The sequence below is a fragment of the Anopheles coluzzii genome, chromosome 2, assembly GCF_943734685.1.
Source record: "Anopheles coluzzii chromosome 2, AcolN3, whole genome shotgun sequence".
Lineage (NCBI taxonomy): Eukaryota > Metazoa > Arthropoda > Insecta > Diptera > Culicidae > Anopheles > Anopheles coluzzii.
In genome coordinates, this window is record NC_064670.1 from 106,928,074 (window position 1) to 106,943,104 (window position 15,031).

The following is a 15,031-nucleotide window of genomic DNA, read 5'->3' on the forward strand; positions in this document are numbered from 1 at the left end:
ACGGAAAACCCCCTCCTACAAATGCATACCGTAGTGAGGACGACTTCCCTATACCCCCCCCCCCCCCCCCACTTCCAGTCCGTGCCGTTATTTACGCGCTGTGGTGGCTTGTTGGGGACGCTGCCCCGCCGTACCCTACCTGGAAGATGGCTGCTGCCGGACGCTGCAACGGTGGCGGCCGCCGCAGCAGCAATCGCCGTCGAGGCCGACCTACCGCGAAACAGTGCCTCGAACGGGGTCCTGAACCGCACGATCCGGTACCGGTGCGGTTGCTCCTGCCGGTCCGCCCTGTCCAGCGGCTGTGGCGCAATCTCATCGCCAGCTGCTACCGGGAACGAAGAGGAAATTCGATCAATTATCGGTATCGGCCCCCGGTACGGTCGGTTTACCGGTGTTGGTGCGGTGGTGATCGTGGTAGTGGTGGTGGTGATGGTGTTGTTGTTCGCTGCAAACGGTCTCGATTTAGTCACAGGGATGTGTGTGTGTGTGTGTGTATTTTGAGATTGAGAAGTGTTTTATGTGCCGGTTTTGGCCGGCCTGACCCACGCCAACGTGCAAGTGAAATTAGACACCATATCCTGTGTGTTGGAGTGTTTGAGGGTGGTCGCGCAGAAGAGCCGCGAACGGTGAATGGTTTTTTTTGCACTACCAAGTTACCAACCTTCCCACAAGGGAAGCGCTACTCTGCCCCTTAACACCAGCCCGGAAAGCTTTTCTACTTCTACTCAAAGTCATGAACGATGGTGAATGATACTGTGTGTGTGTGTTCCCTTCCTTTCCCTTCTAAAAACAAACTGCAATACTGTGGATACTCTGTAGATTGACGTGGATGAGAGCGAGCACATGAGCGATGTGAAGGTGTGTCGAGTGTTTACGTTAAGCCCGTCCCCCGAATCTTCCCCGACTGTTGATTGACTCCCAGGAGCGTTTCGGTTTTTCACTCGATTTTGGCAGCGTGGCTGGAACACCCCTGCTGGGTAGGTATCGATTTTTGATGTCTAGAAGTTGAGCAATTCCTTGCGGGATGAAGCTAAAGCGGAACACATTACCGTTCCATCACAGCGCTGCGTCGCGCAATCCAATCCATCTATCGGATTCCGTTTTGTAAATCACGTTTTGGGTTGCGCTAGCAAAATCGGCTCCATAAAATAGGACCAAATGCGCGATACATGGGAAAGAGAGAGAGACAGCGGGGGTGTGTGTGTGCTTTTCCGGCGAGCCGTAACCGACTTTACCCCCTCCCGCAACCATTCACGTACCAATTCGAACACGGCACACGACTTTCAGCGTCCGTTTTTTTTTGTTCTTCCCAGGGACCAAAATTGCTTATTCAGCAGCGGGTGGAAAACCCTTTTTCGGGTTCGATCGGAGAAATGGTTAACGATGCCGGATGCGCACCAGGGCAGGATGAAGACGTTTGCCCCCCCCCTCCCCTCGCGTTCTAGCTGAAGCTGCACGTTTCTCGCAACGGGAGAAGAGCGAGTTTGACAGGAAGCGTTTGAGGAAGGAAGGTACGAACCGAGCGATTGCCATTGTTTCATCGAAAACCAAGGTAAACAATGAGGGGGGGCGATTTGGTTCATTTCATCGACTGCTGCAGCCTCCGGTTGCCCGAATTCTAATAATCTATTAAGATCTTTGCTAGCCGATAGGCGGCACTAAACGGCACCGAAAATGGGGTTCGTTTTGGGAAACTTCCGCAGCGACAAACCAGAGCATAGTGGCGCAAGAACGCAGAATTTTCAACATCAGCTGGCCACGAGTTTGGGAAGAAACTGTTTGCGGGGAAGGAATGCTTTAAGCTTTTGCAGCACTTGAGCATTGTTGAAGATCTTCACTTTGAAAAGGTTCGGCGTGCCTTCCGATGCGAAACTGTTCCTATTTGCATCGAAATTGGGGACTCCTCCTTCTGCGAAGCCATTGGGTTTGCCAGCGGGATTCTATTGATTTAGGATCTTCAAACATTACACGCTCTCGATGGTGGACTTTTTGGGAAAGATCAGCAAAAAGCCCGTGCAAACAAAGAGCAATGCTGAGCGTTTTGGTGAGGAAATCGATGCAAACGACACAAGAAGTGGTGATCGATTCCGAGCAGAAAAGGGAATTCGATGCAGTATCTAAATACCCATCTAAGTTCTTTGCAGGCAAAAGAGTCCAATAACTGCTGACAGTATGCTTGACATAAATCAACCATTCAATCCCCTTAATATGGACCACATTTCATTAGCTGTTGAGCAAGCAAGCAAATCTTCAAGATTCTTCCCAGGCCCCCTTCGCAAAAGCTCAACCCTTTTGATGATGTGTGGCATCGTTCGCTGCCTTGACCTTTTTCGGCGACAAGATTATGGCACTTGCGGCTAGACGTTGGGGTTTAATTTCCCCTTACCGTGACATGGCTTTCCCCAGACCCAGGCTTTCATTAGCTTCTATTCCTAATCGGATCCCAAGATGCCGGTGGTTGACGGCGTCCACACATAGCACACGTCGACGATGAAGATGGCGGAACTTTAGCAACACATTTACCGAGGATATGCGCTGGCAATGGCAGGAGTTGGGGAGGTGCAAGAGAGAGAGAGAGAGAGAGAGCGAGAAAGAGAGTAATAGAGAGAAAATTATGGAGCGGAGCTGAGCACTAAATTAGCTAAAGCTGCAAGAGATTGCAAGAATGTGCCGCAGGTTTAGTGGAAGTGTTGCCGGAGGTGCGTTAAGATCTCTCAAGTATTTTGTAGCATCATCTTTCAGATTTTGGATTTGTCTCACTTGAGGGTTTGTCTTTTCCAGGGTTTTCCACCCTTTGCTTTACAGGCAAGCAGACGAAGCTGTGAACTTTTCCAATTTAATGACTCACACCGAACTGGATGCTCGTTTTTGTTTGCGCCAAAACGGGAAAGCCAAAAGCAAACGCAGACACGGGCGAAACCATCCCTCAAGCAAGTGCACGCGTGCATATAAGTTGTGCGGTGTGAAAGGACGTGAAATTAAACGCTGCTTAACACTCCTGCCGACCTCCTTAAGCGGCCTTAACTCCGAGAGCATGGGGCGTCATCCACGCTCTTCCTAAATCCCACGCAAACCGGCAAGCGTACAACGTACATGCATGCAGTACTAAGAGTAACACAGGAGATGCGTTACCAGATGCCACCACTAATTAAGTTGCTGGTTGGGACTGGAAGGGGGAGAGGGACTTTTTGATTCGGGATTAGAAATAGCTTAAGCTTGCATACTTCCGAAAAGGTACTACGGCGAGAAAAGCTACGGCAATTGCATTCTAAACGGTTTGCTTGCTAGAGTGTTAGTGGCTGTGCAAATAGGGCAAATCGAGCGCTAGAGACAGGTGAAGCAAAAATCGCCGAAAAAAGATAGAGTGAGCAAGAGGGAAGGAAGAGTTCCTCACAAACGGTCATGTCAATGTGATTGGTAGAGCGATGAGTCGGCGGCGCATTGTTTGTACAACTTTGCAATGAAGCAAAAATCAAAGGAATAAAAGTATTTCACAAGACAGTGGCATAGCATGAGGGGTACAATGTACAGTACGCGTTATTAATAGTGGAACAGTTTAATGTTTTCGTTTCTTTACTATTTGCGATTTTTATATTGCATTTAAGAGAGAGAGAGCGTATATATATAGACAAAACTAACGCGAGTAACATAGAAAGGGGTTGTGGCAAAAGAGACAGAGAGAGATAGTGAGATCGAGAGAGAGAGAGAGAGAGAGAGTGAGAGGTGTCTCTAGTAGTGATCAGTGTGATAGTGATAGAGCAGGTAGATTAAGAGCGAGTAGTAGGTACGATTGAGGATATTGCTTGTATAAGTTTTTTGCTTGTTGGTTGTTTTTTTTTGAAGAAAAAAGTAAATAAATACAAAAAAAAAAACTTGAGTACTGGCTGATAATTACGCACTGTTTGTGCTAATTAGATGGTAACTCATCGAGTCAATGGTTGGTTGTGTGAAAAATGATAATTGTCTGTTAGTATGCTGCTGGACGAGCAGCTCTTTCTGCAGCTGCCCGCAGAGTAGGATCGGCAGGGCGGACGCACCGCCGAACCTGAGCATTGTGGGCACGTGGGCCTCGGCTGCGTCCACTGCAGCAGAGGAGGTAGTGGCAGAAGAAGTAGCAGTAGTAGTAGTAGTGGTAGCATTAACAGTAGTAGTAGTAGTAGTAGCGGTAGCTCTAGTTGTAACAGCGGCAACAGCAGCGGCAGCAGCAGCATTAGTAGTAGTAGTAGTACTTTTGGTTGCATGTTTATGATTAATACTAGTATTGTCATTGAGAAACATATTACTGTTAAGGGCGACGGTGGTGTGCGGGGCGCTCTCGTGTCCGCTGCCGCGCCGCTGCACGGCCGAGGAGAAGATGCCGCTGACGAAGCTGCTGCGCCGGGAGGAGGATGGGCCGCCGCCGCCGCCGCCAAAGTGGCCACCACCGCCACCGCCACCGCCACCGCCGGTCGACAGGAAGGGGCGGCCAGCAACGATCGGCAGATCGTTACCGGTGGCCACCAGCGGCCCAGCGCCAGCCGGAATCGAGGACACCGAGGCCAGCTCAAGCCCGGCTGTTGCGTAGTAAAGCAGCAGCAGCAGCAGCGGCAGTAGCAGCAGCATCATGTTGCATTTACAGGAGACAGAAGTGCAATTTGGGAGGATTTCGTATGCGTGTGTGTGTGCGTATCAGAAAAAAAGGTTTGGTGCAGTGGAAGAAGAAGAAGGCAATTTTAACGGGTTTGAACGCCACGAGCGCGTGGCACGGTTTTAATGTTTTCGGTTTTGTTGCAGTGGCGGTAGTAGTAGTAGCGGCAACAGTTTTGTGGTGGTGTTTAAGGAAAAACAGTAATTGTTTAATTTTCAATTTACCATTGTACAGCACACAGGTGGCGACAGGGCGAAGAAGAAAAATAAAAGAAACAAACGGAATAAATCAGAACTGGATGCACTTTCCACAGCGGGCGCGCTGTACTGGACTGAGTAAGGGTGGTAGTGGTGGTGGTGGTGGTGAGTTGGAGGATGAATGATGACGAGGGGCGTTTCTTTTTGTTTTGCTTGCGTTTGTAATTTTCATCTGTGCGCTGTTTTGATTTACGACAGGAGGGAGTTGGTGCTGTGTGCTGTGACTGGGAATGAGGCTGAGGGACATAGTTTGGGGTGTTAGTTGCTGCAAAAGAGTGGTGCGGGGTTCACGCAGAGTCCCCCTTCAACGAGCTGGCCCAAAACAAAACCAAGACGTGGGGTTTTTGTCTTGCGTAGCGTCGCACCAGTCCACCGGTACTAGATTGGACAGGAGACCACATTTGAGCCTTGGGGGAGCAAATTTTCAAGGGAAAAAAAGAAAGCACTCGGGAAAGCCGGTTGCGTCGGGTGTACGGAATGTCTTAGCTTGACCTGACCGCCGTAGCCGACGGCTTTTGCGATGAAAAACGGACTACGTGATCTCAAAACTTGAAGCACACACAAAAAGGAACACGCCCAATCCTGTAGGCCATACACAACGAGACCCGACGCACAGTTTGGCCGGCGCGCTCGAGGAACAAAAGGACGAAGATAATTAGGGGGCGGCTCATTCATAGGATGTTGTTTGTAGGGGCCCCGGGCGCTTTTGCCTGGCCGGGCAAGTGAAAAAAAAAAAACGGTAGCAACAGCCCACGCGGTCGGTGCGCTCTGTGTTCTGTGCTGGCGAGGTCACGTTTAAGAGGCACATTATCTTCTCGAGTCGAGTCGTCGAGGGCGCAACGAAATGAGAAAAAAGAAACATGAGAACGAATGTGTAAAGGGAGCAAAAAGGCAAAACAGAAAAACGAACCCTAAGAACCGGAAGCGTAAATAATAATACCCGCTTTTTCTGCTTTCGCTGCTACCGGGTGGTTAGTAGAGCTTTGGTAGTTTTACTGGAAATTATTTACTTCACAGGGGCTGTTGTAGTTGCCTTACTTGTGTATGTGAAGTTTTCCATTCACTGAAAACTGAAGGAAAAAGCTTAAAGGAAATGCCATGTTATTCCACCTTAAAACTATATCGCTTGTACCTGATGGCTAGCAGTGGAAACGGCGATTTTATGGGGAAAGTGCTGCCATTGCTGGCAAAAAGTTTCCTACCAGCAAGCGAAACGGTTGTAAATATTTTATATTTATCTTGAGTAGTGGTTGAATTTTGTTTTTGTTTTTAATTATTATTCAATTTATTCAACGTTCTTACTTTATTTAGCGTTGCAGCGTTGCAGCTCTTTTAATACAATAACATTTAGCTCAATTCTATATAAATGAAATCTGATACACAGTACGATACAGTAGTAAAAAGATTGTAGCAAACAACATTAACGCAAAGACAATGTAAAACACTGGACTAGCTGCTTTTACTCGAACGTCTTGAAAATGCTGAAAGCGATCTTCAACACTTTATAATGGCGCAAAATCAACAACGAAACAGTTTTATTATAACAATCACAATAAACGTGCGACACTGAGCTGGTTGAAAAAAAAAACAAAGAAAAATCTATCAAAAAAAAAACAATACACAATATAACATGAAACTGGAGGAAAAGGTTCAACGTGAACAAACGAAAACAATACAAACACGGTTTGAACGACGAAAATCTTATAAACAGCAATAGTAAATAAGATAAAAAGATTAAAAATGAAATGAATTGTTTAAAAAATTGCAATAATGATATGGAAGAAGAAGAAAAAAAACATAATTAAAGTTCAAATATGAGTGTGAAAAAATGTAATTAAAAAACGGTAACAATAAAAACACATACACATAAACGAAGCAAACGATTGTAAACAAAACAAAAAAAAAACAATAAGGTAAACGTATAAGTACGCAAGCGAATGTAAAAGGCTTGGCTTTAATCCATTTAGCTCCGAAACAACTAGCTTAAAAACGGCGAGTAACGATGAAATAACAGTACAACCAAGGAACAGTTAACGAAAAAACAGATCAAACTATTCATCTCAGGAGGACATAACAGGACATGTGGTGGTAGGATCGAGAGTAGGAATGAAGTAGTGTGTGGCTGTGTGTTTGGGTTTTTTTGTTGTTGTTATGAGTGATGTGATCTGTGTAAAAGCTCTTCATTGAAACCTTCCCCGAGCGGAGGCATTTCGGACAGCAGAGAATGCGAATGATGAATACAGGGACGGGGAAGGGGAAGCCTTGGGGAAAAGTGGGGTTGAGGGGTGAGATGGCATATAATAAATTCAATTTTTTGCTTTGACACTAGGCAGTATGACATTAAATTAGCACGTGAACTCACCATCGGAATTTTTCTTGGACAGTGCCGTTTCCGCCACCGAGTCTTCGCTGAGACTTGGGTTCATGGGTCTACCATTGTTGGTCACTTCTGCGCGTGAATAGCGGGTTGCGAAGCGGGGTTTTCCATGTTGAGGGGGAGTTTTTTTATTTGGTATGTGTGTGTGTGTGTGTGTGTGTTGTTTATGTTCACACCACCCCACCCAATCCGTCGACGGGTGCGCAAAAGCGGGTTTGGTTTTGGGTCGAGTTCAATAGGAGCATTTTTTGTTTGTTTATAATTTGCGTGTGCGTGTGTTTTTTTATTTTTTTTTTTCGTTACACATTTTAAGTCCCCCGCAGTATGGCGTTCCGTGGCCATGATTGCAGCAGTCGTTGGGCGTGTGCGGTAGGGTGTGGGGTATAAAATACAATGTTGTGATAAGAAAAAAGTCGAAAAGCCACGCACGCCATAAACGCGATGATTCGTTGGTTAAGAGTTGTTTCGTTTGTACACATGTGGATTTTTTTGTTTGTTTGTTTTGTATTATTTCACCAACACGATTGGTTTAAAAAGATAATGATTTCAGAGTGTATTGTAATACGAAGCAATGTTGTTCCATTTTGGCATTCAAAATAAAATAAACACAAATTGTTGTTGAACCAGTTTGTGTCATGTGTCGGTGTCGCAGTAATAGAGAAAGAGAGAACGCGCATTAAGAAGAGAATGGAAAAAACGGAACAACAACAAAAAACAGTCAAACAAAAACCCAAGAAAAATACCCCAGCGCAGCGAGCGAGTGATAAGAAAAGAGAGAAAAAGAGAGAAAGAGAGAGAGAAAGAGAAAGAGATGAAAATGAAGGTAAAAATTCCCTTGCCTGTTTTTGGAGGCTACTGTTTTGTTTTTTTTCCGTTCTGAAAGAATGTTTTTTTTTTGCTTTAATTTGCTTTTTTTATGTAGATAATGTAGTTTGTAGCGGAACAGTGATCACTACTCTACGAATACAAGGGAATTTAAGCTTCAGAGTGATCTGGCTGCTACGAGAGAGAGAGAGAGAGAGAGTAAGTGAGTGCGAACGAATAAAGGTGACAAAACAAGAAGGTGAACAAATGCTGCGGTACGAAACACGTGATGGGAACAGTGGTGCATTTTTGAGTCGGTGCACACGGCTTTTTGCTACATGCAGTTTGCACGGAAGGTGAGACGGCGATAAATACAAACTTAAGTCATGTGTATGTATGTGGAAATGAAGCGTGAAGTGTATTTGGACGTACAAATATAGGTTTTTTTCTTCATGTAAATAATATCCCAAATCAGACATCTGTATGACAGTACCACGTGTGACGTGAATTAAAGATAAGAAGGAACATAAAATAATCAGGAAATATTGAGTGAGATCTTTAAAAAAATACTCTGCTGCGGTGCACATTTTCAAAACGCAACAGCTTTTCAGCAAGCAGCTTTTCAGCAAACAGCGTTTAAAAATATTTCAAAAAAAGATATTCACAAAAACACACATAGAAAAGCTTTCAAAGCTTAAAAAAAATAGACGAAAACGCAAGGAAAGCAAAATCTCTTTACCGTAAAGTAGGCTTATTTGTTCAAATCGTGGAAAAGCATAAGAAATAGGAAGAAAACTGTAAGACAAAAACAAATGTGCGAAGGAAGACGCAGAGCTTTTGGCCAAAATCAGGTCAGGTGCGCACTGGATTGATGGTTTTCAATAGTTGTTTGTTCCTCTATTTTATAATGTAATTAATGTGTGAAAATGATGTACATTAGCTGCAGTGAGTAGATGAGTTATTCCCTGCCATATAAGTTCTTAACTTTAGAATGGAGCTTTAATCCGAACCGCCCTGAATTACTTTATCTCTTTATCCCGTAACATAATCCACTCCAGGGGGTTTAAAATAGCAATGCTCCGGATAAGTTAGTGTTAGTATTGCTTTCGTTACCAATAAATTTCTCAAAACGAGATTGTAAAAGCATGATGAAAGATGGACCTTAGGATGAGTGAATGAATGAATGAATTAAAATTCCCCAACCATAAATTGTTCTAAAACAAATAATGAATGTGAGTTAAGACCCTCATAAAGTCCCACAAAACGTAAGCCATAATGAAAGATAAAAACGTATAAGAAAATAAAATACAACACAGAAAGACCATTGGCACATAAACACACATACAGAAACTTACGTTCTAAATGGGAGCACAATAATAAATGGGATGGCAAACATTCAGGTGTGAGCTAGGAGGGCGAACGGAGGGCGGCGGGTGAAGAATTTCTGAGGCTTTGAAGGTTCTGACAAGGTACGAGAAGAAAAGGGAGAAGGAGGGGTAACCATTTTGCACTTACCCAGATTTTCCGATGAAGCATTGATGTCGGTCACGCGAGGACATCGGCCCGTCCGGCCACTTCCGCCGCTCGGGGGCTTCGGGTTGCCGGGGGAGTGCAGCGATTGGCTCTTGTGCCGCCGGATCGTGGGCAGCCGGGCCACGAACGATGCGTTGTGCTTGAAGCTAGATGACGCCCGCCTAATAAGTGATTTATGATTCAGTCCATTGCTATCGGCACTTTACGGGTGTGGTAGTAGGGTTTGTGTGGCATTTTGTATGTTCATTTGGTGTATGTGTTTGTGCGTACGTGCGGAGTGTGTTTGTGGAGGTAGATTGGGGGCAACATTTTTGGTCATGGGTTTTCAGTAGGACGATATCCAAAAAAAAAAAAAAAAAGGTTGCACGCGCGCATGTGTTGTTGTGTGTGTATGTTTGGTAAAAAGGTTATATATCATGTGACAAAACCATTTAATGGATTGACATTTGATCCACACAAAAACACGCATCGGTCGTAACGCCAACCCGCCCGGAGTTACGGCAAAGTTACGAGCGATGGCGAATGGAGTCAAAATAATTCCAAGAATGGGAATGTAAAAACAAAGAAACAATCAACATCAAACAGAAACAAAACAAAGGCACACACATACATAGAGAAAGAGAGAGATAGAGAGAGAATTTGGAGGAGTAATGGCCATACATCGAACAAGAACAGGAACAGGCAAAAAGGGCAGGCAAAAAGGCATCGAAAGGCAATAGTATTATAGAAGGGACGTTTGAGACACGGCAGCATTTAGCGGATGCACCAAGTAAGCCACATACACAACAAGCCACACAAAAAAACACGCCATCGCATAAAAAGGACCGTAGCGTAGCGTATCGAAATAAATGCGTTTTCGAAAATTGATTCCAATTGGATTATACAGTGCAGCGGGATTGCGCAAAGCATTAAAATGCAACGAAAATAGAAAGTCGAATAAATTGAACAGTTTTCGTTTAACAATGGTTTTTGGGAAAGTTGAAGGTGCATGATAGCAAAAATAAATGAAAATAAAATACACACGCACACAATGAAACCGGAAGCCGCCCGTACATGCGTTGCGCATAAGTGTATGGTAATAATGCGCCAGATGATGCCGTATGATAAAAAAAAGTAATGAAAATAAAACCACCGTCATGTGAATTTCCGCCGCGCATATTGATGAGTGCCAGCGGTCGATGACAGCCAGTGGTGGTGGTGGTGATGATGACGATGATGGTGAGAAGTAAAAACAGGATCGCGTGATGAGTTTTCCGGTGGTTCGCCCCCATAGATGGAACGGATTTTTAGTTTGTTGCAATCATCATTTTGTCCAGGTGTTGGAGAGGAGACATCGACCAATCGTTGCCATCGTTGTGGTTGTTGTTGGATTGCCCGCGGGCGAAAACGGACACATCCATTTTCCAAATACATCCAACACGCACCATTGTAACACGGTGCAGGATGACATTACACGGCGACGTGTTTCCGGACGTGGCACGTTGGCATGTGAATGGCGGGCGGAAGTGACCCCAACATCGATTTGTTGTGTTCGCACCGGTGATGTGATGGATGTGCGATTGCAAAGCAACCGAAAAAGGGTGCAGCAAACGATTATGATGATGATGTGTGGGCATGAGTGTGCGCATGATATGAGCCGTGCGTGTTTTTGCATGAGGTCGAACGTCAGGTAGGCAGATAGGCCGCAGCGATAGGTCGCAGTGTGTGTGTATGTGCGTGTTCGTGTAGCATTGAAATGGTGTTGATTGATTGGACGGCAGGCGGTTTGCAATTGGAGCGCGCACAATAAATAAAGCAGTGAACAAATACATAGAACATTGATGAAAAAAAAAGAAAAAGAAAAAAAACAATAGAAAATTAAAAGAAAAGAAGAGATGAACAATGTGCAAAACTGTGGTGTGAAAAGGTTAGTGGAGCGAAAATGGGAAATTAAAGTGGGAGGCAAGTGAATATAAACAAAAGTAAACAAGGGAACGAAACAAGACTACTACTACAAAATAAAGGTAAAGTGAAAGACAAAAAAACATCAACAAAATATAACCTTCAACTGATTTATACTATTCTCTTCAGCAAAGTAGGAAAATAAAATGGAAAACTGCAAATGCATCGATTAATAAACAACGCTGTGCAATGTTGAAATGCGTAACAAACTTATCGGAAATAAAAATAAACTTAAAGAAGGGTGATGAATGATCAGCATTTTAAGAAGTAAGCATCAATAGCAAGATCCTTACAGAATTAAAAGGCAAAGCAGTAATATTTTTTGATTACTGTAGCGTGAGCATTTGATTTTAATATTAAATCTAAGTAATTGTTTAAAGTCGTTTGAATAGTTTTATTTACGAATGAGTTGAAAAAATTCTTTAAAAACTGCAAATACGAGAAGAGTAAAAAGTACATGCTTTTTAGTAAAAAGCTCATCAAAACTTAAAATATTGCAGCTCGCACTACTTTAAGAAATAGAGTAAATTTATAATAAGTTCCTGAGAAAATGGAAAAAAAATCATAAAAACGTTACAAAAGTCAACCAAACGACTTAAACTGTTGTAAATTTAACTGCAATAAAGAGCATTCAGCCAGTACGTACGAAAGCCAAAAGCGAGCTTTAACGAGAACAGAGCATGGAGCACAATATGGAAGCATACTTTCAACAATCAACCCTACAACGCTGCCAAACACAACCTTCTTTGTGGAAAAAACCTTCAAAAGATTAGCTTTAACCTAACTTTAACATTCTTTTTAATAATATTTACATAATTTTGTCACTTGTGACGCGCTTCATTCCATTATGAGCCTAATCTTTGTTGCGAAAAGATTAAACGCGCTGATAAAAGCAGATTGAAACATGCTGATCCTAAATAACTGCGTAGTAAAGAATGGTACAGCTTCCAGCGTATCGTTAAACGATGGGTCGGTGTCTGCTTCACACAGACACAAACACACAACTATACACACACAAACACACACACACAAACAGAAAACACATTGTATGGACAGAGCATTTACACACACACACACACACACACAAAAAAACGAGAAGCTCCAACACAACTTGGAGCGTACGGCACAAAACCGGTGACCGTCTAGAAGGCGAGCTTGAAGTAGATCTACGTGACACGGAAATAATGGAAATAAAAGCCCGGCCCCGGAGACAAGTTGGCCGTCTGTTGATCCTGTCGGTGAACCCATTGCCGCTGCAGTCTGCAGTAGGAGCGCACACACACAAAACCCTCACCCGGAAAAGGGAGCGCTGGAGAGTGATAGTTTCCTTTCGTTATAACTTCATCGCATTTGCATATGGTGACAATTACGATGGTCGAGAGGGTGGGCTGGTGGTAGCAGCGGCAAAAAGGACAGCGACGCTACCCTGTTTCCTTACCGACTGCGTGGCTGCATCGGCAATGTTTGTGGGTGACGCTTTGTGGGTCTCACATATAAATACAAAAGCATGGAATGTTCAGCTTGGTGCGCGCTTACGGACGGAAACGGAAGCAAGCTGTCGGGATTGGAATAAAGTAAGCGCTGCTGCTGGAACGGGGCCGGGCGGGCAACACCCCCGCGTACACATGTTAACAGCACTCTGACTAATGCACTCGCGTACCCTGAGATCCTGGTAGAGAAAAGGGATGAGCATTCTACTTCTAGAGCGGTGAAAAATATATCGCACACGACATGGATACTGTGTTTCCTGCCAAAAAATGCAAGCCCGAGCTTTTCGCTCACAAAAAAGACACGAAAAACGCTGCAAAAGTGTATCCGTGTGCGCGTTTTAGTACACAACCATTGAACAGAACGTGCCGGGTGACGACGGGGGATTGTAATTTAATGAAGTGAATAATTTACACTGAAAGGTGAGCAGTGTGTAAGTGTGTGTGGTTTAGAATTATTTAAATTAAAGGTGAAAACTATTCGCCACTCGCCTCCAGGTGCTTTGGCAGACAGTCGCACATAGTAGTGGGAGCTCGAAATCGGACCTACCCAATTCCGATTCCGTGTTCGGAATCAATACCGGAGCCGATTCCAGAGGCGATTCCAGAGTTGGCTTCGGAGCCGAGCGGACTCCGGAGCGAAAACAGTTCGGGAATCTCCATGAGAATGGATCTTTTACAAGTAAATTTGGATTTTTGCGGTTATCAATACGTAGTATGATTGGACCCAAACGCCTATTTTTATGGCGATGCCGAAACTGACTCCGTTTGGTAACCGATTCTAATTTATGAGCCATTTTCGACTCGAGAGCCGACTTCGATTCCGGAACCGATTCCGGAGCCGATTCCGGAATCAATTCTGGAGCCGATTCCGGAGGCGATTCCGATTCCGGAAGCGATTCCGATTCCGGAGGCGATTCCGATTCCGGAGCCGATTCCGATTCCGGAGTCGATTCCGGAACCAATTCCGGAGTCGATTCCGATTCCGGAGTCGATTCCGGAGTCGATTCCGGAAACTGATTCCGGACCTACTATCCGGAATCGATTCCAGAAAACTGCGGAGCTAGCCGGAATCGATTCCGACAAAAACTACATTTTTCCCATCACTAGTCGCACACGCGGTGAGCTGAATTTTTACTTTTGTGATTTTTTCTTATTAGATTATATTTGTTACTTTGAAAAAAATACTACGTTATGCTTTAAAAACCTCTAAATTTTGTTCATAAAACAAGTAAATTAGGTAAAGAGTAGGTTACAAAAATAATTACAGAGAAAACAGACCAAAAGCGTATTACTTTCAAGTTGCTATTAACGAACTAATGAAAACGTTATATAAAACAACTGATCACAAAACAAACGTCACACAGCATTAAAGAAACGTTCTATGGGTAGAGAAGAAGACTAAATCCGCTCCAAACATTGGTAGAACAATCGGTACAAGACAAAACCAAGCAGTGAAGATAGTTTAGCCATTTCAATTCAATTTCATAAAAAAAAACAACTGACTACGCCATTAAGACCAATGTTTGCGCTCTAATGCCAAAGCGAGCTCTGGTGCAAACGGTCACAGCACAGCAGTTAATGGATTTTGATCGCAAAAATAAAATAATAAAAAACTTCTACTCTAAGTAAAATACATTAAAAAAGTTCTTCTCGTTTGCATTACGATTGAAAGAAATTCCGAGCAGAAAACACGTGTGCCGGCCTTACTTTGGAATGCATTTATAAAAAAAAAACTACCGAAGAACCGCTAAACGGATCTTGGAGTAAGATAAAAGCTTTTAAATGTGTGTGTGTGAGGTAGCAATAATAGAAACACATTCAATTAGAAACACTGTAATTAGAGCAAACAAACAGAAAAGAGAGAGAGAAAAAAACAACCACACGCTCCGTACGCTACTCGTACACGTGGAGGTGGCAGAGAGAAGATCATCCAATCGATTAGCTCGATGAGTAAAAAAACAGAAACAAAAAAAAAACGTTCGCGTTTTCCAACTACTAGAGC

At 43.8% G+C, this 15,031-nt stretch overlaps 1 protein-coding gene across 18 annotated transcripts in view; it reads right to left on the reverse strand.

Annotated features, from left to right (window-relative positions):
- LOC120950889 (potassium voltage-gated channel subfamily KQT member 1-like) overlaps positions 1–15,031 on the reverse strand; it is a 162,571-nt gene that overhangs the window by 46,152 nt on the left and 101,388 nt on the right. For 9 of the 18 annotated variants that reach the window (XR_005751154.2, XM_040369304.2, XM_040369303.2 and 6 more), the window contains 3 exons: positions 9,581–9,759; positions 7,247–7,333; positions 4,284–4,553 (listed from right to left, as the gene is read on the reverse strand). Coding sequence is in view for 17 of the 18 variants with exons in the window: in XM_040369304.2 (XP_040225238.2) it covers positions 4,284–4,553; positions 7,247–7,333; positions 9,581–9,759 (536 nt within the window). In the remaining variant the exon portion in view is untranslated. Of the gene's footprint in view, positions 1–4,283; positions 4,554–7,246; positions 7,334–9,580; positions 9,799–15,031 lie in introns of all 18 variants that reach the window. The other 9 variants (XM_040369295.2, XM_040369294.2, XM_040369300.2 and 6 more) reach the window with 5 other exon arrangements.